This window comes from Alternaria atra (genome assembly GCF_907166805.1).
Source record: "Alternaria atra isolate CS162 genome assembly, contig: 22, whole genome shotgun sequence".
In the NCBI taxonomy this organism is placed as follows: Eukaryota; Fungi; Ascomycota; class Dothideomycetes; order Pleosporales; family Pleosporaceae; genus Alternaria; species Alternaria atra.
This window is the reverse complement of record NW_025091320.1, coordinates 2,024,595-2,052,538: the sequence shown is the minus strand read 5'-3', so window position 1 is coordinate 2,052,538 and position 27,944 is coordinate 2,024,595. Positions and strand designations below refer to the sequence as shown.

The 27,944-nt window shown below is 50.6% G+C and overlaps 10 protein-coding genes across 10 annotated transcripts; 8 read left to right on the top strand and 2 right to left on the bottom strand.

Moving 5' to 3' along the window:
- Positions 1 to 616: 616 nt before the first annotated feature.
- On the top strand, positions 617 to 1,799 carry ALTATR162_LOCUS3453 (uncharacterized protein; the record flags this gene model as incomplete). Its single annotated transcript, XM_043311059.1, has 3 exons — positions 617 to 819; positions 868 to 1,157; positions 1,207 to 1,799. 3 exons carry the CDS (start codon positions 617 to 619, stop codon positions 1,797 to 1,799), a joined length of 1,086 nt encoding a protein of 361 aa, XP_043166994.1.
- A 1,004-nt stretch (positions 1,800 to 2,803) lies between these two features.
- On the top strand, positions 2,804 to 4,096 carry ALTATR162_LOCUS3452 (uncharacterized protein; the record flags this gene model as incomplete). Its single annotated transcript, XM_043311058.1, has 1 exon — positions 2,804 to 4,096. One exon carries the CDS (start codon positions 2,804 to 2,806, stop codon positions 4,094 to 4,096), a length of 1,293 nt encoding a protein of 430 aa, XP_043166993.1.
- A 374-nt stretch (positions 4,097 to 4,470) lies between these two features.
- Positions 4,471 to 5,241, top strand: ALTATR162_LOCUS3451 (uncharacterized protein; the record flags this gene model as incomplete). The annotated part of the gene is made up of 1 exon (XM_043311057.1): positions 4,471 to 5,241. The coding sequence occupies one exon, from the start codon at positions 4,471 to 4,473 to the stop codon at positions 5,239 to 5,241; it is 771 nt and encodes a 256-aa protein (XP_043166992.1).
- A 2,240-nt stretch (positions 5,242 to 7,481) lies between these two features.
- ALTATR162_LOCUS3450 (uncharacterized protein) lies at positions 7,482 to 8,000 on the top strand (the record flags this gene model as incomplete). The annotated part of the gene is made up of 1 exon (XM_043311056.1): positions 7,482 to 8,000. One exon carries the CDS (start codon positions 7,482 to 7,484, stop codon positions 7,998 to 8,000), a length of 519 nt encoding a protein of 172 aa, XP_043166991.1.
- Positions 8,001 to 8,078: 78 nt separating this feature from the next.
- ALTATR162_LOCUS3449 (uncharacterized protein) lies at positions 8,079 to 9,150 on the bottom strand (the record flags this gene model as incomplete). Its single annotated transcript, XM_043311055.1, has 4 exons — positions 8,079 to 8,351; positions 8,402 to 8,527; positions 8,642 to 9,058; positions 9,109 to 9,150. The coding sequence occupies 4 exons, from the start codon at positions 9,148 to 9,150 to the stop codon at positions 8,079 to 8,081; spliced, it is 858 nt and encodes a 285-aa protein (XP_043166990.1).
- A 325-nt stretch (positions 9,151 to 9,475) lies between these two features.
- On the top strand, positions 9,476 to 10,765 carry ALTATR162_LOCUS3448 (uncharacterized protein; the record flags this gene model as incomplete). The annotated part of the gene is made up of 1 exon (XM_043311054.1): positions 9,476 to 10,765. The coding sequence occupies one exon, from the start codon at positions 9,476 to 9,478 to the stop codon at positions 10,763 to 10,765; it is 1,290 nt and encodes a 429-aa protein (XP_043166989.1).
- A 489-nt stretch (positions 10,766 to 11,254) lies between these two features.
- Positions 11,255 to 13,121, bottom strand: ALTATR162_LOCUS3447 (uncharacterized protein; the record flags this gene model as incomplete). Its single annotated transcript, XM_043311053.1, has 7 exons — positions 11,255 to 11,876; positions 11,924 to 12,140; positions 12,202 to 12,525; positions 12,573 to 12,677; positions 12,727 to 12,859; positions 12,911 to 12,982; positions 13,029 to 13,121. 7 exons carry the CDS (start codon positions 13,119 to 13,121, stop codon positions 11,255 to 11,257), a joined length of 1,566 nt encoding a protein of 521 aa, XP_043166988.1.
- A 416-nt stretch (positions 13,122 to 13,537) lies between these two features.
- Positions 13,538 to 15,151, top strand: ALTATR162_LOCUS3446 (uncharacterized protein; the record flags this gene model as incomplete). The annotated part of the gene is made up of 4 exons (XM_043311052.1): positions 13,538 to 13,588; positions 13,636 to 13,718; positions 13,773 to 14,361; positions 14,408 to 15,151. The coding sequence occupies 4 exons, from the start codon at positions 13,538 to 13,540 to the stop codon at positions 15,149 to 15,151; spliced, it is 1,467 nt and encodes a 488-aa protein (XP_043166987.1).
- A 3,205-nt stretch (positions 15,152 to 18,356) lies between these two features.
- Positions 18,357 to 19,864, top strand: ALTATR162_LOCUS3445 (uncharacterized protein; the record flags this gene model as incomplete). The annotated part of the gene is made up of 5 exons (XM_043311051.1): positions 18,357 to 18,700; positions 18,751 to 18,778; positions 19,230 to 19,269; positions 19,318 to 19,515; positions 19,548 to 19,864. The coding sequence occupies 5 exons, from the start codon at positions 18,357 to 18,359 to the stop codon at positions 19,862 to 19,864; spliced, it is 927 nt and encodes a 308-aa protein (XP_043166986.1).
- A 3,566-nt stretch (positions 19,865 to 23,430) lies between these two features.
- Positions 23,431 to 25,307, top strand: ALTATR162_LOCUS3444 (uncharacterized protein; the record flags this gene model as incomplete). Its single annotated transcript, XM_043311050.1, has 3 exons — positions 23,431 to 23,692; positions 23,749 to 23,858; positions 23,910 to 25,307. The coding sequence occupies 3 exons, from the start codon at positions 23,431 to 23,433 to the stop codon at positions 25,305 to 25,307; spliced, it is 1,770 nt and encodes a 589-aa protein (XP_043166985.1).
- Positions 25,308 to 27,944: the final 2,637 nt, after the last annotated feature.

The following is a 27,944-nucleotide window of genomic DNA, read 5'->3' as shown; positions in this document are numbered from 1 at the left end:
TTGGCGGAAGGTGTGCTAGTTGGAGCAAACTCGACTCCCATCTCACGACATCATACGTAATATCTTGATCATAGCGTGAACAGAATGCATCTACCATCGAATCATCTCCTGTGTATCTCTGAAAATGTGTCTTGTTTGTGTCAAGCAGGAAGTCCGGGCAGCCATGGAGTCCATAACCATAGGATATACGTAACGTATGTTGTCAAATGCATTTGCATCAGCTCTCCAGATACTGGGGCATTATGCATGGTAACAAGATTAGAGGTCACTTAGTTCGTTTTTGCCAACTGGATTCGTCTTTACTCTCACCTTTTATCCAGGAGCTCGGATATCTTAAATCAAGTAGCCTCGAATATGCTGATGTTTTCTCTCACAACTGATGCTACAGCCGCATTCTCTTACCTGGAGTCACGCTGACGACTCTGTTTCTGTCCAACTTCGCACTTTCCCACCGCTCTTATGGATATATAAACTGTTCCTTGCTTTCTCCCAACCTCTACAACTTCATCAACTTTCCCACTCTTCTACGTTAATTGCAATCTGCCCTCCAACATAACAACCCCCCTCAAGTCGTTCTCATATCATCCACCTTCTTGGAGATTTCTACCAACGCATCATGGCTCCGTCGATTCCAGCCACTCCATCTCCCAGTTTCAGCAGGTCTACTCCTGCATCTCCGATATCTCGCCCTTCAAAGAAAGTACATCGTCCTAGAAAGAGGGTTCCAGCACCGGCTTCAAGGTCAAATACTGGAAAAAGCGTTAACAAGAAGAGCAAGAAAGATGTCACTATCTCAGAGCTACATAATCCCCTATGGGTGTATGTGCATTATGGATCTGCAACACCAACATGGCTAACATCATGCAGTGACTTTGAGGATCAGAAAGCACTTGAACGTGGCCAAGGCAAGAACCGTCCTTCTAAATTCTATCGGTACCACTTCGAGAATGCGGCGACACTGAGTCTTTTCGTAAACAAGATCAATCACATCAGCCACAAAGAAGTTCTTGATCTCAAGCTTCAAGATGGGAACGCTTTCCAATCCGTCGGAACTCTCAAACCCAACTTGGATATCACGAAAGAACGTATCGATCGACACTATAAAGTGAAGCAGATGAAGAATCCTTCTCCGTATATATCTGCTATGTCTTCCCTCAGTAAGTTCCGGCTACGAACCTTTAGTTCATTAACACTAACTCAGAATAGAAGACGCGGAAGACACTGTTCGTAAGATGTATAAGACTCGTACCAGCGCCCCACGCCGTCTCTTGATCGCGGAGATCGACGTCTCAGGACTTGTACCTGCTACATTGAAGACAACTATGTCAACCACCCAAGGAGACCACTCTTCCGACAAGTCAGATCCACGCACATCGTCTACCAACGACCGTGATGTCGAGATAACCATATGGGTTTTAGATGCTGTTCCATATGAAGGATCCTCAGCCATCCGCCCGTCGCGCAAGCTGGACGAGATCCTCGACTCTGGTGGCCTCATCTGGCTATCCGTGAACGAACTCACGAGATCAGACATGGAACTATGGGCCATGAAGAGTCACGAGAACGAGTGGCTGGCCCTGAGCAGAATCCCGGAGGGACTTGTCACTAACGTCATGCCTTTCGATGGCGCTTTTCTACACTCACAAAAGGGTTACGAGGTTGTCCGCAGCCGTCTGAGCGAGGAAATCTATCTTTGGAACTTCGAAATCAAGATGTGGGTTCATGACCCGGATCTTGCGGATTTCCGACCCTATCGTATAGCAAGGGATGGCGAAGAGTTCGACTCAGATTCCGACTAGGACTCAGATGCCGCTCCCGCTCCCGACGACGATGCTATGCCCACACCCAAGAGCATTTGAGTCAAGACCACCGTCTATTCCCTCTTGTCTGTATTGCACAGTTTGTCAATCTGGCCAAGAGATTACGACCATGAAGCCACGGTGCCACTTCATTGCATGCCTTACTGCAACAAAAGAACGATAACTAGAGAGGGTTTCAGAAGGTGTTAGCTGACGGCCTCCACCTCCTAGTTTTCTCAAAACTCTTCCTGCCTTTCCTTGAACATGATCTTTATATGGGTTTTTATTGCAATGTATGCGCGTTTTCATCCATCAGTCAAACTTAACTCTGCAAGTCCTTCGTACATCGCCGATGATAAAGATTGTGCGTCTGGGCTTGCTTTTTTTTTTCTCTGACGGGCCCTGCTCTGACATTCTGAAGGTACTCTTCAGACACAAAATTGGCATTGGGAGTACACCGGAGTGGATTACATATGGTTCACTGCTGCCTAGCGTTTCTTTGTATTGCGTCGTTGCTTCATGGAACGAACCTTATCTAAACATTACAAAAAAATCGATGCTTTTCGCGTGTAATTATTGAAGGCTCCAACTCTCTTCGTGCAATGAATTAATGTAAAGTCCAGAATGTGCGCAGCCAAGAGCACATTGTGATATAGGGGAACAGTTATGAAGTTAGATCAACGGGCGTAGGGCGATAGGCTTCGCATGCAGCAAGATTGGCGGCACGCGACCCCGCCAAAAGCCGCCCGGAGCTCCATGGACCCTGCATGTGCGGCTGTGCAAGTGGCGATGACCTGACGAACGACGACTCTCCTCAGCTCTCGAGCCTTCTCTCGTTACACGCCTCTTTCAAGGACAAAAGCTCCTGAATCTCCTTCTATCATTCTTTCCCGCTACAATTCCAAAGCCGCTCTTCGAATAGCAGACTGAACCCGCTGCTACAAAAGTCCGCAGCGATGCCTGCGCCACTGGCCAAAGGTGAGTACGGATAACTCCACTTATGCATGTGTCGCTGTAGTGCTCCCAGCTACTTCACTATCCTTCCTCTCCCCTGTCGCGTGTCTTTCCATCTCTCTACTTCCTATGCCAACCTGCTTGCAGGCACCGGCTCGCGCTTTGCATCCCCGCAAGGCAACACTCAAACCCTACCGCACCGTCCTAACCACCGCTTCACATCAGGCCTTATAATCGCCGCATCCGTTATTGTCGCCGCCGGTATCGCCATCTATGAATCTCCTCAAGTTAGACAATGGGCCGACCAGACCCGTCGCAAAATCGCTGTCGCGTTGCATAACCTAGGCGATGACATTCAGCCTCGCCGCCCGAGCGAATCGTCCGATGACTTCGACGCAAGGAAGAAAAGAAGGGAGGAGTTGGTCAGGAGGAACAGGAATGAACTGATCAGGCAGGCAAGAGAACAGGGTATCGCTGTTGATTTGGACGAACTGGCTAGGATTGGTGTTGAGACCGCCGAGGTAGCTGCAAGGAGGTCGAGGGCTGATCGTACGAGAAGCTTCGACGACATGGTTGGCAGTGATGGCATGCTCAGGGACAACGCGACGGCAACCGGTACGGAAAACTCAAATGGCAACCTCAAGAAGCGCGGTGCTGCTGGCTTTGCCGCCGGCTCTGCCGCCGCTGCTGCCATGGCGAACCCCTTCTCCGACGACCAAGTACTTTTCGACCATGATTACGACGAAGATGCACCCGCACCAAAGCCATTTACCTACGAAGAACCTGCCACTCGCGAAAGCTCTGCTACCATTCAGCCCGATGTCGTCTCAACACCTACCACTGGCACACTCGTCGACCTAACACCCGATCCCGAGACTTCCGTCCCCGAGAGCCCTTCACCCGCACAGCCCGTACAGACCACACAAGAGGATGCCGACCAAGCTGCTCAGTCTTTCTATTCTTTCACATCCTCTACCTCGCAAACAGGTGAACCTGCTCCATCTCACCCCTTCTTCGATGACGACGCTGAGCACCTCTCTACCGGAAATCTGACGCCTCGCTCCGAGCGCTCAATGACCATGAGTGCTGCCTCTGTCGCCGACAGTCAAGCCAACGATGTCGCTATCCTTAGTATGCCGAATAGCGAACAGAACGACACAGACCACGATGCCCGTTCAGAAAGTGGGTTCACAGATGCCTTCTCTGAGGGCGGCTTCAGCGAGTTCGACAACGATAGGCAGGGTATCATGACGCCTACTTCATGGACAGATGTTGGCAGTGACGATGATAGCGAGTGGGGTGGTGCCGGACAGGCTGGCCACGTGAGCCAGATACATCAGTAGATGTGTTGTAAGACAGGAGTTTCACTTGCTTCAAAATGATAATATAGGGGAATTGTGCGGCGTTCATGGACAAAGATGGGGTTGGCAAATCTCGGCGTTTATTGGATGGAAGCAAGGACTAAGGAACCTCAGATAGCAATCATTGTTATCTTCATCATACATTGTCTTGTGCGCTTTCCAGGACACTACGCAGTGACTACAGACTCTTGCTGACGCATCATCATGTGTCGGCATGTCACGCGCAGCGAACGAATGGTGACTAGACAACTAGTAAGTGAGACCGTGGTGCTAACACATCGGCAACAGAAATATGACCTGTGCGAACTCCGACTCTGCTTGCATCTCAGCACAAAGGCACATCTGCTCTTCTCAAAATGCGCATTCCCACACCCAAGCTCCCAGCTCTATTCACTCGACCACCATCTATCGAAGGCACTGGAGGAGATAGCCACGATGATGGACTCACATCACGTCGGGCACTATTCACAGACGCTGTATACGAGACTGATCTGCTAGAGGGCTTAGCTACCGAGATCAGCGATCCTTGGAGTAATGGCATAACTTCACTTCTTAGCGGGACTCGTCCTGATCAAGATGTTGATTACATACTGCTAGCAGACGCCGACATCAAGTTCCCTCCCTCCGACTACGGTACTCTTACATCACCAGCGAATACAGCGGAAATATGGACATGCTATTCTGAAGACGTTTCACGTGCATACGTCTACCTCAACCATCTCATCTCCCCTGTTCACCCAAAACTAGCCTCAACCGCCGCTGCCTCTAAAACTGCTCATACTGTAAATGATCTGACAAATTCAGCGATCCAAACCATACTTCGACAACTCGACAACACCACAATGAATGCAGCTCAACTAACGCGGAAGAACACGATTCTACGCGCAACAATAGCGCGTTACGAGCAGGAGAACGAAGAGTTGGAAGATATGCACCGCATGCTGACCAACACATATAATGCAGAACGACGGCTCTGTTGGTGTGTAGGGAATGATGAGGGTGCCTACAGCGAAAGCGTGATCCAGAGGTACGGTGAGGGCAGATTCGTGAAAGGTGGACTCCATAGCTGGGAGATGGTGGGAGATGGAGATGACTGGGTGGATGAGGCTGCTGATTTGAGAGCTTAAACGGGTGACTAGAGGGGTGTGATTACGATATCTCTGGTTTCAATGGAACTTTTGGTATGGTATTGTTAAATTGCTAGATTTGTGAGTGGCTCGTTGTCGTCTTTTCTGGGTCATTGTAGTATTACTGGGTGCTTGCCTTTCCCGGTGGGCATGGGGTAAGCAAAAACATTTGATAGGACGGCCACGGCCAAATTAATGGACCTGAACTAGAAAAGATGCAAGTGAGTAGCTGCAGTACGGGTTACTGCCTGGGCTTTTGCAGTCATCAAGTACTGTTGAACTTTGGCCTCTTTTTCTCGCTCTTTCTCTTTCCTCACTCTCCTGGAATAGTCTCTCTCGGGCGAGTCTTTCATCATGGTGACTACCAACACCCCCCAGCCCATCGATACTGCACCAAAATATAACTGGTCTGCTGCAAAAGTCTATTTCATGCATCGGCGCAAACTGGATCGCACTTATTGAGGAAAGCCCAACTGTTACAGAAGACCCGATCCCACCTTCTTCAAGATGCCGCTAAAATCATACAGCCATACATATCATGTCAACAGTGAAACCAACCTGCTTTGCCTGCCTGGGGAGTTAATCTTAGATATCTTAGACCTATTAGCACCACTCAACATACTCAGCTTTCGCACAGCGTCCAAGTACATCTGGAGTCTGGCTTCCACGAAGAGTGTCCAAACGCATATACAAAAACACTTATTCTCTTTTGGCGATTTGGACGAGCACGCATGGCGACTGCGCAAAGACTGCTTTAATCGACTCGCTGAGTACGAGCATGCTGACAACGCTTTGAACTGGTTCTCTCCATGCGAAAAGTTGCTCTGCAGTTACTGCGTGGATCTCCATCCGCTCCCCGCCTTTGCTGCAGTTGTCAAACCAGATGGCGCTAGGAGCGCACACCGAAGACAATGTTCAGCATCCAAAGCCAAGGTCTATGTCTGTCCGCACAAACAACTCGCCTTCGACGATCTCTTAAGGCTACATAAAGACCCCGGCACGACTTTTATGTGCTCACCTTGCATCCCAAGCTTCAACGAATCAATCAGGTTGCCCCATGCGAAGATTGCTTCACATTAAAGCAAACGACCAATCTGTTGCTAGACTCCTTGGACGGGCTCTGGCGGAAAATATGGTGCCCCACGCTCACCAGCGGCAAGATCATGGCCACTCTTGCCCTAATTCGCGGAGGATTGGATGGTATGTACTCAGGCCTCAGGACTCGATGCTCAGATGTATAATCCTTGTCTCCCAAAGCATCAGTCTACGGTATTGTAAACAGCGGAACCAGACTGACCTACAGCCCGAATTATGCGTCGCCAGACCGATCTAGTCGTTACATAGTAACACATCCCTTACGTGTCTTTTTCTTCTCCGTCTTTTCTACATCGGTTTTGTAATCCCATTTCTTCTTACCCAAATCTACACCCCTCACCTATACTTTCCTCACTTCCACGTGTCCGCCTTCCAACACCCTCTCGATCTGCTCAGCCAATCTATCAATACTCGCTATAGTCCCAGCACCAACGTGCTTAGCCTGCCCTGAGATACCTTGCATGACAGCATAATATCTGCCTTCCAAGGTTCGAGCGCCGAATCACCGCGAGCCTCAGCATTGTGGATCACAATTATACAGCAACGAAGCGCGCTTAGAAGATCAGGGTTCAGGCCTGTCAGGTCTCAATCGGTGTTTGCAGGGCCGGTAGGGTCTACGGTAGAGGAACTCGGGGATATTAGGATTACGTTAAAAGAGTAAGGGAGATAGACGTCTGATGTAGCAACGACGGTAGCGTCTTTTTCTATGGGAGTTGGAAGGTAGATATGTGCCCCCCTGACGAACTCATGCATGTTTCCAATTGTCACGTACCGCTGTCCATTCTACATTATTATATCACAGTACTGCCCTGACCATGTGACTTCGACATTGACTAGAAGCAACTGGGTGTGACAACAGTTTGTGTGATATACTGTTTGGCAAATTCATAGCTTACACTCTGCGTTCGTGAGACGGACAGCATTGACAGCAATCATCATGTCACATACAACAAAAACTCGTTGTCTCATGCACCACCACCTCTCTACGGCCCATCCCTCATCTACGGCATCGTCAACAGCGGCCACCAAAGTCACGTCTCGTCACGATATATCCCACGAAACTCACCGCCAGCGCGAATCCAGCACCAGTCTTGTCACCAATACAGATCTTTACCACACAACACGAATCACAGTTCAAGTCTACAATGCCGACAGACCCCCACGGCCAAGCCCACACTGGCACCTACGGTTTATTCGATGACCCCGACGAGCTCGCGCAGACCACCGCAATCGAAGAAGCCAACGAAATCCACCGCCTCGAAGGCCAAATTCGGCGTCAAGAACGCAGCGACCGACGTCTAGATCATAAAAGGGAAAAGGCAGCAAAACGAGCAGCTTCAGGGAAAGCACCAAAGTCGAAGACATCATCTTTATTCAGCAGGGTCTTTGGAGGAGGAGGAGGCAAAATTTCTGGAAGTATCCATGAATCTGCAAGACTTTTGAGAAACGATTACGAGGATGAGGAGGTGGAGAAGAAAGCCAGAAAGTCCGAGTACCAGATTATGAGGAGACCAGTGACACCAGAAATGGTTTATCATGCTGAGGATGTTGATACATCGGTGAATAGTCCGTGGCTAAGCGAGTGTGGTATGGTTAAAGTTAAGAGCGATGACATTGGTGGTTTCCATATTGTGTCGAAAAAGGATATCAAGAAGAGCGAGTAAGAGCGAGGTTTGTCGAGTCGAGAAGCGTTGCGCCAATTACCATGACAGGCAGCATTTCCAGACTTATCTCTTTGGTTTCTACAGTTCCTCCGTCTCTGGTTGTCCATCTGGGTATAGTTCCACTTCTGCCATCGGAAGCAGCTTATCGACAGCTCTTCTGAGCGCCCTATGCGTGGCAGGGACGCGAAGTTGTCCATTGGTCACTGCCTGCCTGCCATCCTTGAAGGACACAAACGTCTGTCTGCCTTCCCAATTGCAGTACTCCAGTGCCTGTTCCGTTATGCCATTCGCATTGGCTCGAGCGAATTCAAGCAACCCAGTTATGGTGTGATGGTCTCCCAAGTAGTTGAACTGTTCGAACGTTCCCTTCCACGCATTACTCTCGTCACTATGAAACTCACCATGATGTACATAAATTCGGCAAGAACGGTGTTGAGCTCAGCTTCTGTAGAGACCAGGTGGGGTCGGTCGACTATCTTGCTGTCTCTGTAATCCCTGAGTTTCACGTTCTGTCGTATTTCTGCATCCTAGGCCGCAAACGGAATGATGTAGGTGGTGATAAATAGGGTTCCGTGTGGACGATTGCTGTCGCCAAAGACGCATGCTTCGGCCAGATTGAAAGCTCATCGAACCCTCCCTACGCCTGTTATCTTATCCTCCACCATCTTCATCAAGGTATCCTTGTCCTTGACTGCCTTTACCCTCTCCCCCTCCAGATCTTCCAATTGCCTCTCCAGTTCTTTCATCCTCTCTACTTGCTCCTTCTCGCTCCAGTTTAAGCCTGGTAGATGCGCGATCAATCTCTCAATCTGCTGCTCTTTCAATGTAATGTCCTGTGCTAGTTCCTTAAGATCTGCTTGGAACTGTTCTGGGGAGGGTCTGGGTGGGGGAGCGATTGTCTGCTGTGAGGGGTCTGTAGTGGGGTTTTGTTGGGCATTTTCGGCGGCGGTGCGAGCTTCTAGTTCGGCGAAGGTGTCGAGGCGTGGTTGGCCTGGGGGAACGCTTGGTGGAGCGTTTTCGCGAATTTGACGTAGAGCGGCCGACATCTGATTCAGGAGCTATCTTTGTTAACATGGGACTTATTCTGTTCATCGCATAGAGGCAGTACCATGTCCAGTTCATCTTGGATCTGGGTGAGGATGTCGCCCATGATAGCAGGCGGGTACTTGTTATATATGGAGCGTAGTGAAAGCTTTTAAACAACTACAAAATGATTGCCGAGATTGTAAACTTGGTGCGTCTAGATTCGGTGTTTGTGTTGAAAGAGAGCAGCGCGTTGGAGTCGTGGAATGCGACCGGCAGGCATAACGGTTGAGCTAGCCTAGCGCGTCACTGAACCCTCAAAATATACGCGAATCCTCTTTGTCTCTACTCCACCCTCACCCACGCCCGACACACGACGCCCGCTTTCACTCTTGGTCCGGCCCATTCGCTGTAAACATGTCACATCCTGAGCGCTCTTTCAGGATACCGTGATGCGACCTTCCCTCTGCCCATCATGGCCCACACAAACCTCCCGATCGCTTCTTGCATGGCTCCCCCGAACGACTCCGCATCGCGTCCCACGCCGAATCGCAACCACTTCTGCGCGAAATGCTGCACCGGTTGATCTACCCAACTTAATAGTCTCGCCCGGCTCGAAACACCACAACTCGCTTCCTTCTTTTCTCGAATATGCGAAACGTACCGGTTTAGCATTGACGTCGACTGTCGCTATCGGTACACTTTATGAGTACATGTCCGCACTGGTGCTCATGCGCCTGGGCTTCTCCCTCCTACGGATAGGTCGTAAGGACGATGCTGGCATAGATCTAATCGGCCACTGGGTACTGGCCCCTCTAAGGGAGCCTATGCCCATCATCATCCAGTGCAAGTCACGGAAAATCAACTGCAACCCAAGCCAGATTCGCGAACTCGAAGGATCTTTCCAAGGCATACCACCGGATTGGCGAAAGAAAGATGTTCTGGGCCTGCTGGTTACAACAAAGAAGGCTACGACAGGCGTCTTGAGGGCTCTGGGACAGAGTCGGTGGCCTATGGGTTTTGTGCTCGTCTCGCGGGAAGGATTGATCGAGCAATTCGTCTGGAACCGGGCGGCATCTGAGAGAGGATTAGAGGGAGTAGGGGTCACAGTGAGACATGTCCCGCGGGCTCTACTGGCCGAGCCTGAAAACGAGTTGGAAGGGGACACGGTCAAGACATCAAAGAAGAGTCGGTCCAAGTTCAAGAATACGGGGACGAGGAAAGACATCCAATTAACCTGGATGGGCTCGCCTATCTTCCCAGACAGAGACAGCCTCGACCAAGAAACGCTTAAACTCATCCGCCAGGTCACACCCAGCGAAGAAGAAATTCCTGCCGTTGTTGAGGTGGAGAAGCGCCCCCTAGGCCGTCCGAAAGGTTCCACAAAGAAAGCAAAGACCAAGAAGATTGCGCCTAGGCCTGTCGGTCGCCCCGTTAAAATATGGTCGGAAAGGCAGCCTGCCCCGCGCGGAGGTCAGATCCCACGTAATGTCAAGGAGCCGCGCGGAGGTCATATCACTGGAAGACCCCCAGGATCGAGGACCAAGCCCAAGCCTCCGCAGCCAATACCTCCGCCAATACCTCCACCGCCTCCACCTCCTCCACCACCGCCTCCCACGCCCACCGGAAAGAGGCGCGTCGGTCGTCCCAAGTCGAATAAGCCACCAATTATACGTCGTGCAAAAATCGGACGACCCCTTGGATCAAAGAATAAGCCCAAAGTACCTGTCGATACTGGATGAGACAGGGAAATTCCCGATTATCTTCGGAAAATGCTCTTCATCTACTTATCAATCATCCCTGGCGTTTAACATGCACCGCGCATGCATGAAAGCAACATCTGTTGCTGCCGAGGGTGCATTAGCCAGGCAGAGCAGAGCGAAGCAGTTGCTATTAGCACAATCACGAGGCAACTGAGGAAGATTACGAAACTCGGACGGCCATAAACATCATTATCATGGATGCGAGCAATGTTCATCATATTTGATTGAGGGGGAGAAGACGTTGATGGACATTGGAAAGAGTACTGGATCGTGCATTGAGTCAACACCTGATTGCGAAGACATGGTCGAGCAAAGACGATGACTTGAGTTTCTGACAACAATGTCGATGCAATGGAGGAAGCATAAGAATTGACAGATGCTATAATTGACTAGCAGAAGAAGGCACGCTCAAAGAAATGTGCGACCGTCGCCTCCATCCTATATTAACCGAAAAATAATGAGACAAGATCAAGCATCTCTATGTCCATCATGTTCTTCCAACTCCCGCCTCTTCCGTACATGCTCGCCATATATGCCCCAGAAACAAGCGAAAATGCCCAATATGCTCGAGGTAAGAGTAACGTAGTATGCCGTCCGGTAACACTTGAGTCCCAGCTCACATCCGCGTTGACCATCTGGTTCGACTACCGAGTTGGAGTCGTAAACGGCACCGTAGAAGAGGTTGTAGACGTTGCCGCTCACAACGGGTGCCAAAGTCATGAAACCCCAATTGACGGCAAAGCCATCGGATCCAAAAGCATCGACAACAAGCGCTGGGAAAACGCCAAACAAAACACCATATGCAAGTCCAGAGAGCCCAGATACAGCCCATAGATGATGGGGGTCCTCAACGCGAATGGCAGCAACTTGTGCCAAGGCAAAGATGGTGGCTGAAATGGCAGCACACCAAAATCGTGAGTGATGCAGTCTCTTGACGATGAGATCGGAACCAATGCCGGAAGACAAACGTCCCAGGAAGGAACAGAGTGAGATCATGGAGACATGCCATAATTGTCGGTGAGCGATGAAGTCGTTCTTAACTGAGTCGTCCCAGTGTTTCCAAAGGGCCTGGACATCGTGACCGATATTGCTATGCTGATCAGCGGTGGTCATGCAGAAGATTCAGAGGATACATACTTAATCGTCATCAAACCAACACCCGTCAGAAGACCCATGAGTACCCACAATTGCCAGAATTCTGACTTGTTCAAGAGTGCCAGCCCAGTGATATCTGTACATGAGTGAGTCGATTTCTTGCTTTTTGCGTCGTCGTCATCGTCGATGATGTCGCCTGGGCCAGATGATAGAAGTGATGAGGTTTCGGTCGAGGGACGGTCCTGTTCTTCTTCGGATGCTAGAAGTGGTTGGCAGGTGACAGGGGGAAGATGGGGATGGAAAAAGAAAGTACTACTTACTGGTTTCTTGTTGCGGGAGAGCTGATGATTTGTATTTGGTACCGTTGGACTTTGTCTTGTGGAGGACGTTAGAGTTGCGTCGCACACGTTCGCTGGTGGGTAGGACAGCATAGCCGGTGCCGGTTTTGTGGTCGACGACGATAAGGAAGGGTATTGATACTAAAACGACTAGTGATGTCGCAAGAGAAAGCATCATGAGCAGTCCAGAAGTATCGCCTGGAAATGCTACGCCAGCGATAAGTGTGTAGAAGAAGGCGCTCAATCCAAAAGCAGCCAGTGGGCAGGCGGTGGCCGATCCGCGATGAGTTGGCCAGTTGAGTGTCGCTATCACGATTAGCAGATCCTCTCGGAGAAACCGTTAAGATTGTTACCTGTCTTCAGAGCGGCCTGGAAAGCAGCACAGCTGCCTACGCCACTCAAAAAGGAACAAAAGGATATCAGCGCAACGCTCATGTAGCCCGGGCCTCCATCATATGCTGGCAACAGTCAGACATGGATCCAATTATCGAGCATAAGTTATCTTACCAAGCTTGATGGGATAGTAGCCCGCGAACAGCGCGAACATGCCGATGATGGCGGCAAGTCGTGGACTCTTCCTATCCGTTATGATTCCCATGGGTATGCCAGACGCATACATTCCCAAGTTGGCAGCCGTACCCTAGAATTGTAAGACGACGTTTGTGTTCGGGAAGTATGCAGGGAGACATACGACGACATTGCTCTGGGTTGCGGAGAGCTGAAGCTTATCGGCGAACTGCGGTGCCCATGCTGAGTAGGCATACTGAGGTTTGTTAGCATCCCGCTTCAGATGTATGACGGAGACGTACGTTTGTACCACAAGCAAGCGCGATTGCGGTCGCAGCAACAACAGAAATAATGCGCGTCTTCTTGTGCGTGGGAGGCTGTTCCTCGGCGACCATCTTGGTCAGTGTGAAGGAGGTGTTATTGCAATGTGTTGATCATCGAATGCGGGAGACGTCGAGTTGCGCAATCGCAGCGGACTTGAGCTGATATCGGCACTTGCTGAGCCGAAGATCAAATGCCGCAGGTAAAGATTTGCAAGATAAGAGGCACGAAATGAGGGACGTGAAGGAAGTCTATACTACTAAACAAGCAGAAAGTCAGGCGAGCCTCAAGACACCACACCGATGTCTGGAAAGTGAAGGGGTCAGTGGGAGTGAAGCATGGCTGTTGCAGCTGATCGGAGATAAGACGGCCAAGGCGCTGGACTTGGCGGAATGAGCCGCAACACAAGCGCGTGAACGTCACCGGCTTCATCCTCGTGCCTCTCCAGCTTCTCCACAACACCACTTAGGCGACTCACGGCATCTCAACCATGGGCGCATTGCTATCCGTACCCTTTCTGGCTATGCCCGCCATGGGCACGGTACGTTGACTTGCTTCGTCGCGATTGCGCGCCGCTAATATGGCTAGGTTTGGAGCGTCGCCGCCTCCTGCTGTGGCGCTGCGACATGCAGTGCCGTCATGGGCTCTTGCGGGGGAAAATGCGGTAACAGGTAGGACTGGAGACATTGGAGAGTGTGTATCAAGGTATACTGACTGTCGTGCAGCATCGCTACTCGTATCGCATACGCGCTCATCCTTCTCATCAACTCGATTGTCTCGTGGATCATGCTCACCGACTGGGCTATGAAGAAGCTTGCTCACCTCACTCTGGATTACGTCGACATTAAATGCCACGGTGAACAATGTTACGGATACGTCGCGGTACAGCGCATTAACTTCGCGCTCGGTTTCTTCCATGTCATTATGGCGCTCATGCTCATCGGAGTGCGGTCTTCCAAGGACGGTCGCGCGACCATACAGAACGGTTTCTGGCTTCCCAAGATAATGGGCTGGATCGGCATGATCGTCTTGACCTTTTTCATCCCCAACTCGTTCTTCATCGTCTGGGGCAACTACTTCGCCATGATTGGCGCGTGCCTGTTCCTTCTCATCGGACTCATTCTGCTTGTAGATCTCGCGCACAACTGGGCCGAATACTGCCAGGAGAAGATCGAAACCACCGAGTCGCGCGTCTGGACGGGCATGCTCGTGGGTAGTGCCATGTCCATGTACCTAACTTCATTTGCCATGACGATTGTCATGTACATTTTCTTCGCCAAGAGTGGATGCGGCATGAACCAGGCAGCTATTACCGTAAGTGCAGCTCTGCCTATTTGTCCAAGCTAGCTAACTTTGACAGATCAACCTCATCCTGCTTCTGATATCGTCTGTCGCTTCGATTCACCCCGCAGTACAGGACGTAAACCCCCGAGCAGGTCTCGCCCAATCCGCTATTGTAGCCGTGTACTGCACTTATCTCACCTTGTCCGCCGTGGGCATGGAACCTGACGACCATCAATGCAACCCTTTGATTCGCGCCCGCGGAACCCGTAAGGCGACCATCATCATCGGCGCGATTGTCACTTTTGTCACTGTTGCCTACACCACCACTCGCGCAGCAACGTACGGCCTCGCCCTTGGTGCCCAAGGCAACCCTCACGGAAACGGCTACGCTCAAGTTGGCACTGAAGACTACGAGCATGGTCTCGTCACACAACAACCCGAATCCCGTCGCGACATGCGCCAAGCTGCCCTTCGCGCCGCCGTGGAATCTGGCTCCCTCCCAGCTTCTGCCCTTGACGATTCAGATAGCGAGGACGAGGACGACGAGCCCTCTAGCAAGAAGAACCCGCGCGATGACGAGCGCAACGCAACACAGTACAACTACACTCTCTTCCACATCATCTTTTTCCTCAGCACAACATGGGTTGCCACTCTGCTTACCACCAACTTCGACGAGAAGGATGTATCTGGTAGCTTCGTCCCCGTTGGCCGAACATACTGGGCTAGTTGGGCGAAGATCATCAGCGCATGGGTGTGCTACGGTATTTACACATGGACATTAGTCGCTCCTCTCGTGTTGCCAGATCGGTTCGACTACTAGTCATTGTGCAGCCGAGCGGAGCTCCAAGTTCAGATTCATCGTGTTCTAAAGGCATCGCGCGGCAAACGAGTAGACACCGACGCCTATTCGTCTGCTTCTGCATAGCATGTGTTAGCATTGTATTATTAGCTAGTCTTGTGCACGGTTTCCTTGTGTTGAATAGCATTCCGCAGTTTACGTTTCGTACGTTTGCATTTACGAAATACTCTGTTGAGTTTCCAAACCCATGGATTACTACTGACATGATCATACAGTGATGCTACTGCAGACTAGCTAAATGTCTAGGTGTTGTTTATGCAACATCATCCTGAACAGTTCCCCATGAGCAACCACAACGCTACCCCTTACTCCGTATCACAAGCCCTAATCTTCCACGTCGGCTTCGCTAAATACCACCCACACGTCCTACCCACCCCACATCCCCCTCTCCCCCTATCTTTCATACTATTCACAACCCGCCACCTTGCCTGCATACGTATCTCCGGATGCCAAAGCTGTCATTTCCGACCGTGCTTCACACAACATTCACGTGACTTGTGCGCGTCGACCCGTAGTCGCCGGCTAACACGAGGGCTTTTGCCACCACTCTTTTGCGCCAGTGGGCGAATATTGTCCAGTTACGGTTGTGAACGTGGAAGACATGGGTTGGGAGGACGTCGGTGAGGAGGTTTTGGGCGATGGTGGGTTGGAAGGTTGATGGCATGACAGTTGGGGGAGAGAGAGAGGGGTAAGGGAGGGGATGTTGGAGACGAGGCTGATTGAGCAATGGGTGAATGAGGAGTTGTGGGTTGCTGGGTGGCAACCACTTCCTTTCGATGCCGTTTTTCCGCCAGTCGGGTAAACCCCAGACTTAAGCACAAAGTATGCCACTATCTCTAGAACTCCATTTTTGGCCCACATGAATTTGAAGTATGTCCTGCTATTCCAAAGATCGGGTTTTACGGGTATGAGATGCTCTCTGAGGAGTGTATCTTCGTATCTTAGACGGAAAGAGACCCTCCATCTGTCAGGTGGGAAGATCTGGGAGTACAAGGTAGATGCTTGAGTTTCCATGTCCTGGTATCTAGGTACTTCATCAGGTATGAGCTTGTGCCAGAGGTCTTGCCTGCTTTTAAAGCCGCTGGTACTGAGTTGAATGTGTCGAGCCATAGTGTAAAAGCAAGAGGTTGTGTGGTATTGATTAGGACTTGGAGAGTCGCATGCCAAACATTATGTGTGTACATGGTGCCTAGACATTGGCCATTCACAATCAGCGTGGAAACACCATTTGCCTATAGGCAATGCTCCGAAGATTCGAGATGGGTTACGTTTGCTGGGTTGTAGTGATCTTAGAACTGAGCCAGGTGCAGAGCATGATGATGGCCAAAAAAACGAAATCTCACCCAATATTCACCTCCGTGAAGAGGATCTTGCACCCGATTGGAACGAGATGTCGTTACTGTTGGTCGAGGCTGACAGATGTTGCGGTAGTTTGGGATTGCTTTGGTTTGTACGTACGATACTTGGCATGTACGCAGGGCTTTTTATGAGGATTGTGGTTAACTGTCTTGGGTTATGTCTGCAGCCGACAGGTGTATGCGACGGCCGTTTAGAGACAACTTCAAGCATGTGATCACCAAAACCACATCCGGCGTCACCAAGATCGCCCCACACTATGCGATGTATTGGGACCTCGTCGAGATCGAAAGATGCAAATACTTTCTTTAGCGCAGCGCATATATGGCTGTCAGGGAATCTGTCCCCAACAGCCTCTGATCATTCACGTATGGCTATACAGGTCGTGTAGGAACCTAAAGGAATGAACGTCATCATAAGCATTATGCGCTTTGCCCTCTTCGAGAAGCTATCCGTGCTAGAGATCTGTTCGTGGACTTCTTGTATCCCCCGCGGCAACTGGTTCCTGGTTCGTCCAGCAGTTCCACCGAATATTTCACGCTTATCCGGAGCTCGTCAATGCTGACATGTGAAGTTCCCTCGAGATACTTTTCTTGCATAGGGGTAGTACTCTATCATACGAGTCTTATACTGTATGCGGTACAAAAGGACAGTCTGATCCTTGGCATGGCTCGTAGATGTGTGAAGACAAGCATTCGACGGCGCAAACGGATCGACAAGCTGTCGACCGGAACTCAATCAAAAGTGTCCATGCTGGATCTGATTGATTCTCGTTCTTTTTAATTGTGACGGTGTGACAATCGAGGAATGTACGAACTATCGGTACGGTGGATTGAAGGTGAGCGCTGAGATATGTTTACAGGCAGTTGCTGCTGACGTTCAAGGCCGAATGGTTCACGGACTTGTGTACCGTCGGTACTAGACTGATCCGTGATGCCATACTTCCGCATTGCGGCTTGTCGATAAACTTGACACTCATGCCACACGCGATACGATTTCTGTTCCCAAGCGCGCGACCACTCGTCAATGAGTTCTTTTTCACAAGCTCGCAAAAACACTATCTCCCTTCTGTGATGGGTGAGCGTGTCCCGGACCTTTTCGGGTTGCTGTTGCCGGATCAGCCCCTCGATTCGTTCGAGGTGAAATTCGATCCGTTGCTTGACGCGTTCTTGGCGTACTTGACGACTTTTTCACGTTGCATCGTGTCTGACATGACCATGATGTGTTGATGTCGTCAGAGTGTTGGCCAGAGATGTCTCCTAGAGGCTGGAGCATCAGAACGCGTGGACGCGTCAGGGGTGATCGAGAGCCTTCTAGCGTCGGTGAAATATCCGAAGACACGAACGCATGTGCTTTTTCTACTTGCAAGTTTCCCAGTCCTTCTCACTCTCTTGCGTCTTTCCCCATCAGTGTTCGAGATCAATTACGTCCCGTAGAGCGCCGCGCATATTTTCGGGATGGCTGTGAAGTCAAAAGTTACATATCACCGTCCTGGAGGGTGGTCCGACATACACGGATGCCATTCCTACTTGTTATCCGACCACGTCTCTTGTATACCAATCTTTCGTCTTGAGGAGGTCTGTTGATTGACCATAGGCGAGTCTGCTATCGCGAAAGCAGCTGATTACGCGTGTGCTTACGGAGCAAATGGACTAGTACGACCCCGCAGTCAGCCTCCATCCACACTTCCAGAATAATCTCCATCAGGCGGTTGATAAGCAGTGGCGAAGCGCGTCGCTCTTTTAACATATAGGTACTTATACTCCAAACATCGAATATCCCGTTGTGTTCCGTTGCTGTATCTCTTACAATGCTTGACCACATCGGCATCACTGTTCCAGTATCGCGTTATGAAGAAGTCATCACTTGGTACCTGGCTGCACTTGCACCACTCGGCTACAGCAAACAGAAAGATTTCCATGGGCAAGGCGCCGGCCTGGGTCCAGATAGGTCGAATATCGTTTTCTATATCGGTGCTAAGGATGGTGCTGAAGTAGCTGCCACGCATATCGCGTTCCGGTGTACAGATCGAAAGACAGTTGACATGTTCCATGAAGAGGCGGTGAAAGCAGGTGGGAAAGACAATGGAAAGCCTGGTTGGAGACATCTGTACCACCCAAAGTACTACGCTGCCTTTGCGGTGGATCCTGTTGGGTAAGTGTCGTCGCCAGTTCGTTGTTTCTGGATCAGACTGATCCGTGCAGGAACAATGTAGAAGTCGTGGATCATGGTGTGCCACGATGAATGCGAACAATACTAAAGCGCGGATGCCTTAGCAGTATAACTGGACGTCGAGTAGCCTGGCTATAGATCATTGAACTCATTCAGAGCGTATTGTCGTATGCTCGTGCGCGACCTGAAGTGAAGCCGTTTCCATACCGCCTGCCCGTTTGACGGCTGCCAAGAGTTAGCTGTTGTTGACAGCTCTTTCCACCTAAGTCGAGCTTTTGCCTCCTCAACAACATCGCCATCGTTGCGTCGTTGGCATGATGCCCACATCAGACCGCCTGCAAGCCCTGCTTGATCGCGCTCGCGAGGCCAACAAAACCGAGCGTAATCGCATCTCGCTTGAGAGTTTCCTGGCGGGTCTTCACCAAGAAGACGAAGACCTCAATGAGGCGCAACTGAAGCAGATCCAGGCAAGTTGGCCTAGGCTGAGCCATCTGCCTTGCTAACTCTACAGCTTTCCATATACGAAGCCCTCTTGGGTCTTTTCAATGCCAGTAAGCATAACTCTACCTATTGCGAGCGCCCCACTAAACGTAACACAGCCACTCCGGTCTCACAGACCACCCAAACCTTCGCCGTAACAGCCTCACGTGCGATACAAACCGACGCGGCAACAATCTCCCTTTGGGATCTACTGCCTAAGGCTCGCAAAGAAGCCTATGATCGCGGCTTCAATGCTGGCAAAGGAGATGGGCACGTTCAAAGCATCAAGAAGGGCAACGGCGCTGGCTTGACTGAGGGTTTAGCGACTGGGTTTGAACAGGGGCGGCAGAAGGACTGAAGATGGGGCTGAAGCAAGGCATGGAAGTCGAATTGCAGCGCGGCATCAAGATGGGAAAAGAAGTCGGCTATACTGACGGCCTCGTCGAAGGCATAAGACAGGCGAAAGAAGAGATCAAGAAACTGGATGGAAAAGACAGCAGGAGGCACAAACCGGTGGGAGAAGTGACACGAGAGAAAATTGTTGTGAAGCTACCTCCAGCGCCAACAGAAAGCATCGCTAAGAAGAGGAAAGACAAGATGATGAAGCCCAAGAGTAACGGTGTCGACCCTTTCGCGTCGCTGTTGGGTCTGGTACTCAAGAAGTAGGAGCATAACAGGACGAGATGGAAGAGTTGGACAAAATAGGACGATACCCAATGGAGCCGGTCAAAGCATAGCCACTACTATATCTTCAAACACTTCTAAGCACATATACCGTTAACCATATGGCACATTGCAGACCATGAATACGTGGAACTCGATGACCCTGCAAATGTCACTGAGACCCTTCAGGCACCTTTGACGTAGGCGTGGGCTCACGTAAGCGACACCTGCCCGGCGCCTCAAGGCAACACTGACTCGCATTCATCAGCAACCGACATCAGGCCTTTCCTACTGTCACCATGTCTTCGTATGAGATTCCTGACTATTCTGCAGTAGTTTCAGCAACAGGTTTCTGAACGAGCGAGCAGGTCATCCAGGGCATCAGCTTCATCACTTGCACGGCTCTACATTCGACGTCAAATGCGCAAAATGTGCATTCAGAACCTCTGGCATAGCGGCTGATGACGCTATGCGCTCACTGTTACAGCAAGGTCCTCACGTACCGTTTCGAAGAGAGAATATACCTTGTTGTGCCGAGCCACACTGCAGCGGTTTTCTTCGTTTTGGTATTATTTGGTTCACAGAAAACATACTGCAACTCCTGCTTACTTCGATATACAAATAGTTTAACGGCTCAGAAACGATTGATACTATGTTGATCATCAGTACTAGTTGCAACAACACGATCGGATCCTCGCATCTGACTGGGAGATTGTCCGCGAGATATACTCACACGTCAAAGCCATCAATCAGCGTCTCGCTCGAGACCTACAATATTGCAACGACCCCACGTAACGAGCGATCATCAAATCACGAAGGAGAATTTTCCATACATATGCTGACATCGTTCAGCGGACATAGAATCTCTAAGAATGAGTACGCAATGATGAAGGAAAGGTTTCTCGACCAGAGCATCCATGGGATAAAGAATCAGCGGAGAAGTCAAAGTATGCAGAGGCTTTAGGGCTATGGATGGATAAGATCCCTACATCACCGATGAGAGGTGTGGTAAGGTTACAGGATATTCTGCTAAAGGCGCACGTGGAGACTGCCAAATTGTAGCTTTTGTATGTTTCTTTTACATGTTTTCTTCAAGTCACTCACTTCACAGGTAGGCTTTGTATGCGAACAGCTGAAAATAGCAAGAGAAAGCTTATTAGTCAATGAGAATACGGTGAATGACACCTTTCCGCCACCTCACTACCCCTAGTATTTCCACAATTATTTCCAAAAGGTACGACCATTGTACCAGCAAGTGTACACCGTCACCTTCCCAAATGTTGCGGAAGTTTTCAACCAAACTATCCACTCGTCACTCGACTGACTCACCTACTCAAAGCTCCCGCTCCTCGCAGGAAGCTTCACACTCCTCAGCCCAAACTCCTCACTCCTCGTACGTATCCACTCAAGCACTAGAACCATCGATTTACAATTCCAGAAGATCTGCCCAAACCCCACGCACCTCTGATCAACCACTTTACCTCACCACCAACGCATCACCACATACATCCGACCAAGCACCCTACTACACATTCCTCACGCACCGCTCATCCGCCCAAACTCGAAAATCCCAAACACCTACACCACGGTCCTCGGCCTCTGCGCCCCACAACACAACTAAACATCCCCTCAGTCTTCCACCGACCACCCCTCACGATCATATCGCTTGGGCCGAACACGATGACCTCCTCCACTCCCTCACCGTACGCGCCTCGGACCTCGAACAGCTAGCTATCGCCGCAGAAGCCCGATGGAAAGCCGCCGAAGCCTTACTATGCCCTTCGGAACATCATACCATCGGCCGTGCAGCTAATATTCCCACGTTACGAGATATTCACCTGTTGCTAGCGCGTATTAATCTGTTGGTGAGAGAAGAACGGAAGTGGAGGGACGAGTTCATGCCGAGGAGTCCCAAGGAGAAGTATCCGGCTTGGGGAAGTGTGTATTCGCAGGTCATGGGCGTTGGGGTGGGGGAAGGGCTGAGGCCTTGGAATGTAGCGAAAGAGTTAGATTTGAGGCTTGAGAAGCTATTGGAGAAGGTTAAAGAACTGTGAATGCGTGGATCGAACGGATCTGGGCTTCACGCAGAGTTGCTTTGGTACTGCGATAACGCTGAGAAGAGGAGACGCTACGACTTCCGCAATCCGAATGATACCGATGCGGAGAGGCTCTCTTGGATGAAGAACATGGCAAATTTATCGAACTCGCAGAATCTCTCCTTGACTTGTTTTGAAGCAGGACCAATGTCCGCCGCTAAACGTCAATGAAGCTTCAGTAACGTACTATCGCACACAATCACTGCTGTGGGAAGAAGATTGCAGTTTCAGCGCTGAACGTGCAAGGAATCAGGAATGACAACTACAATACTGACGCAAAATTTGCGTTTCCTTCTCTGCCCGTGATCCTTTTGGATCCTCGTAAGCTCGTGCAACACGCTTAACTCCTATTGGATTGGCGTCGGCTCATTGACTAAGCGGCACCTAGGTGTGCCAATCCGGAGTATTTAGATCTCGCAAGATTCGTGATGCATCCTCGACATGCTTGCCATCCTTCAAGAGCTGCACTTCAGTCTTTTCCCGCCGTGTCATCCGCTGCTAAGTCCGGTTCCAAACTCTTGAAAGTCTCCGTAAACACGTGGATTCGTGGAAAACCCTAAACCCGGGCCTCGTCGTCTGGGTCCATGAGCTATATACGGGACACTATGCGCATTCTGTGCATGCTCTAATGGAAGCATCTAGCGTTCTTCGGCGACTTGCCAACTTCGTCATAGTCGTGACTGCTGTTCAACGTCCATTGGGTCGCTGTCGGAAGGGATGCATGTCAGCGGGTTCAGGCCGTGCTGGGGGATGTGGAGGACGGTCATAAGACCTCAAAACGCGTCCGGCCCGCACCTTATATTGACTTGCACGTTGCTAAGTACCGGAATGCGGGGCTCCGCCATTTTTGACGATGACGCTAACGCCCGAATCCCGAGGCACATCAGCTCGCTTACGTCGCCACCGTCATTTCAACCCTGCGACCTCCTTCATTTCCCCTGAAGCTTCCCAACCTCTAGTTCACCCTAGAGCCAATACGTGAAAGCAACGCGACAAGTGTCTCGGCCAATACTATAGCCTAGATGGCAAAGTCGATGGTCCAACGTTTCGCAGCTTCCTGATCCGGGTCTTTGACCGTTTTCTGTACTCCGCCAAAATGTTTCAGACGTCCACGAGGTACACTTGACGCCTTCAACTCGGTCCGAGAGATCGCCAACGGTAAGATGATCATCCAGGTACATCCTTTTTCAGTGGATTCATGACGGTCCGACGCGACACCATCGTTCTTCGTCCACCCTCCGGTTTCTTAGTATCGTGGACCATCGCGGAGAGGCGCTGAAACCATCCACGACGTCCTGCAAGCGCAACTCGGAGTCAAGGGAACGTTGTGGGGTAAGCTGACGGATCGTGTATGGCCTTGTGATACCTGCTCGTGGCACGTCTATAAATCCAGCGGCCGGCCTCATCCAGAACCAAAACATCACAGCCTGACAACTTCAAGCATTCGCTCACGAAAGCATTGAGTTGGTCAAGATGTTGTTCTTCAACCTCATCACCGCCGTTCTCTTCTACTTCACCTCTCTTGTCGCAGCAGCCGACACGAGTGCTTGGAAGTCTCGCAGCATCTACTTCGTTCTCACCGACCGCATCGCTCGTAGCAGCAGCGATACTGGTGGCGGAGCATGCAGCAATCTCGGCAACTACTGCGGCGGAACTTTCAAAGGACTTGAGTCTAAGCTCGATTACATCAAGGGATTAGGATTTGATGCCATCTGGATCACCCCCGTCGTTTCAAGTATGTTGCTCACCGTCAATATGTATAATGAAGTCCCATACTGATAAATCGCACAGACAAGGCTGCTGGGTACCATGGCTACTGGGCTGAGGATCTGTACTCGATCAACTCTAACTACGGTTCTGCCGCCGACTTGAAGAGCTTGGTCAGCACCGCTCATGCAAAGGTACGACCGACCCAGACGACCCCAAACTATACATACACTGATTCGTTGCAGGGCATCTATGTCATGGTCGATGTTGTAGCCAACCACATGGGTCCAGGTGCCATCACCAACAACAAGCCTTCGCCACTGAACCAGGCCTCCTCATACCACTCCGCCTGCGACATCAACTACAGCAACCAAGGAAGTGTCGAGCAGTGCCAGATTGCCGGCCTTCCCGACCTCAACACTCAGTCCACCGAGATCCGCAACGTGCTCAACACTTGGGTTTCTTGGCTCGTCAAGGAATACAGCTTCGATGGCGTTCGGATCGATACCGTCAAGCACGTTGAGAAAGACTTCTGGCCTGGTTTCTCCGCTGCTACTGGCGTGTACAGCATCGGCGAGGTGTTCGATGGCAATCCAACTTACCTAGCCGAATATGCCAAGCTCATGCCTGGTCTTCTGAATTACGCAACCTACTATCCCATGAACAACTTCTACCAACAGACGGGCTCATCTCAGGCGCTTGTCGACATGATGAACACTGTCAGCAACACTTTCCCCGACCCATCAGCTCTTGGTACCTTCCTTGATAACCATGACAACAAGCGCTGGTTGAACGTAAAGAACGACCAGACTCTGCTCAAGAACGCTCTCGCTTACGTCATCCTTGCGCGAGGAATACCCATCCTCTACTACGGTACCGAACAAGGTTATGCAGGTGGTGACGACCCAGCTAACCGAGAGGACCTCTGGCGAAGCGGCTTCAACACTAACGCAAATCTCTACCAGGCCATCAAGAAGCTGACTGCTGCGAGGAAGTCTGCAGGAGGTCTTGCCGGTAACGACCACGTCCACTTGTATGTGGCGGCCAATGCCTACGCCTGGAGCCGTGCAGGCGGCAACCTCATTGTTCTCACCACAAACGCTGGAAGCACATCTAACCAGCAACATTGCTTCAACACCCAGAAGGCTAACGGCAAATGGAGCAATGTCTATGGAAACGGCGCTGCGGTGACCGCTGACGGCAGCGGTCAAATCTGCGTGACTGTCAGCAATGGCGAGCCCATCGTTCTTGTTGCTGGCGCTGCTACATCCACCACCGGCACCACTCTTACCACCAAGACCGCCAGTGCGACCGCCACGTCAACAGCATGCCCGACAGCTGTCTCGGTTTCGTTCACACACCGCATCACCACTGTTCCCGGGGATACAATCAAGATCACTGGCAACACTGCGCAGCTAGGCAACTGGACGCCAACCAACGGCCTCACTCTCTCCGCAAGCAGTTACACCACTAGCAACCCAGTCTGGACCATCACAGTGCCATTGGCAGCAGGGTCGGCGATCCAGTACAAGTTTGTGAAGATCAGCAGCAGTGGAACGATCACCTGGGAGAGTGATCCCAACAGGAGCTACACCGTGCCCAAATGCCAGGCGAGTGCTAGTCTGAGCAGTTCATGGCAGTAGTTGTTCAAATCCACATATATGGCTCCTTCGTATCGCTAAAGTTTGGATAAGGGTAGCAACAGAATGATATTAGGACATGGAATGTGTTTCTATGGTCAGCACGACCCCATCCCTTGTCTCTTTCGGCGTCACTCACACGCTGTTGATATTATGTAATTTTCATATAGTGCAGTCTTCACCAAATATCTCAACTCTGGGATTTGTACCCTGACACGAGACCTTATCCAAAAAAGCTATTTGCTGTGGTGATCAACATTGGAAGCAGTACTCGTAGTAAAGCCAACATCTTCGTTGGGTCTGTGATGATCCCAACCTGAATGACTTTGACGTTGGAGGGCGCGACAACTTCAAGGTAAGGTGGTCACTTCACTATTAGCTCTTGCGCACTGGCTAGCTGGGCTCCCCTGATGTGTGCATAGATCCGTAAAATATCTTCGACCACAAAACTATATCCGCACTACTCACATATATCTGACACTTCCTTTCCAATCTCGTTCCATCTTCGGCTATCCTAGTCGGCTATCTCAGCTCGCTATCTATACAGCCAAGCATCCAGATATGATTCGTAGCGGCGCTCTTTATCCGTTCTAGTGTACTGACTTTTCTAGGGTTATAGGTCCGAACACTATACGCGATGGAATCGTGTCAGCTTCGAGCTTCTACGCCTTCAGCACCGGCTCAATAGCATTTTCTCGCAATGGCCCACCAGACTACAACAGCATGGGAAGTGCGTCCATCGCATCAAGATCCTAATCGCAAAGCGCAAAGCAAAGAGCGCACATGATGTCAAAGTACAGTCACACCCGTAGATTGGGATCGACTTTCCAAAAGCTCTCCTGGAAAGTCGCGATATATATACCACAACGCTTACACTAAGGATAGTTGGCCAGAAGAAGTTGCTTACTTGAATATGATAGCTCTGGCGGTCTACCAAGAGAAGCACTGGCCGCGAGCGCACTGGTCCCCTTCTGTTCCGTGCTTGGGCTTCACAGCGCACAAGGAATACCAAGAGAAGCTTTGGCCACGAGCATTGTGGCCGAGAGATATCCCGTATTTGGACCTCAAGGCACAAGCGAAGTGCCACGAGAAGCGCTGGCCGCGAACGAAATGGCCTAAGAGCGTTCCATGTCTAGATTTCGTCGCACTTGCTGAATATGTCAAAGAACGAGGCGCAGAGTCGGCGAAGGTAACACTAACATAGGGGTTTGAAATACCACCATCACAATCATTGAGCTGGCACACGTCACCCTTAGCATTCATGCAACGAGAAGAACCCATGTACCCACCACCCAAGCCGCAGTATGACGATCGCTTCTACGTCGAGCTTTCTAAAAGGCGCCAAGAAGATGCTGAGTACGAAACCGAAACTGCGAAGGGCAATGCTGCGATTAGAGCTTTGAACCACTTCATCGCGCAGCTCGACTGAGTGAAGCTTCTCGTTTGAGCAAAGTCGGCGAGACTTTGGTAGTGTCGCGATCAAGCGGTGGCAGGACGCTGCTGAAGGCACGGATATTCTTGACACTAATTGTAGTTTTCGCGGAGGCTTAAAATAGGCGATATTGATATGGAGGTGGAGGAACAGAAGTCGGTGTAGATGTTCGAGAAAATGCGGAAAAGAGTGGTGTTAGGGGTAGGCGAGAGTGTAGGTAATGTTCGTACTAACCTTCCATCTTTGTTGATTGTGTGTCTACTTACTTATCATCTTCTCCACACTTCATGACGATCGCTCGTTGTTTCTCCCCACCCTAACACCATCAACTACATCTTGAGTAAGCAAGTCCTCCCCAATATACTGCCTTCCTATAGAATAGTATTCACAGCCTTGCGGCTCCAATAGATGAGTCCACAAAAAAGCAGACTCCAGGGCCAGTGCCACCAGCGTCAACGCGACGACTACCCCTCGGTTGTGTTGACACACAGCGAAGGTACAATGAATCATTCCCAAGACCGAGCGATATGAGCACTACCACAGGCTCAGGGGCAAGGTGGAGACCTTCGTAGAGATAGAGGCGATGTACGTTGACGTTTTTGATCACGTTGGTCTCTAAGTAACGTAGACCCGCAAATTGGCTCGTGGCAATAGTACTAACACGATTAACCAGCAGTGGAAAAGACGATCGTAGTAACCATAGGGGTTAGCTGGTGTGTTTCCTATGATTGTGATAACCACACGTATGCACGCAATACGTACCTACGTACTGTGCCGAGTAACCGTTGCTAGCAAGTTTAAGACTGTTCGATCGGTTCCAATCGGTACAGACCCCAGCGTATGTCAGCAAGTTGCTCCAGAGAGAATACGTTCCCTATGTGAGAATCACCGAAATGGTCATGCGGCTTAATTCTCGGTGCCAATCCCGCCTCATTGTGGTTAGTAGCGGGTATTCGGCGCATCCCCGGGTACTGTATGCTGACGCCAAGGGCAGACCACGACACACAGCCTACTCAAGTAGGTTAACCGCACAACCATTATCTTGGATTCTAGGGTAACTGAGATGCAGTGACGTCGCGTTTCTATGCCATTAACATCGAAAACCAGATGCGATCCCAATCGCAGCAAACGTCTGTCGAAAGCATCCAATCGCAGTGAATGCGCGTTGCAGTATACAGTTGATACTTGCTAATGAGAAGTCTTGCAAA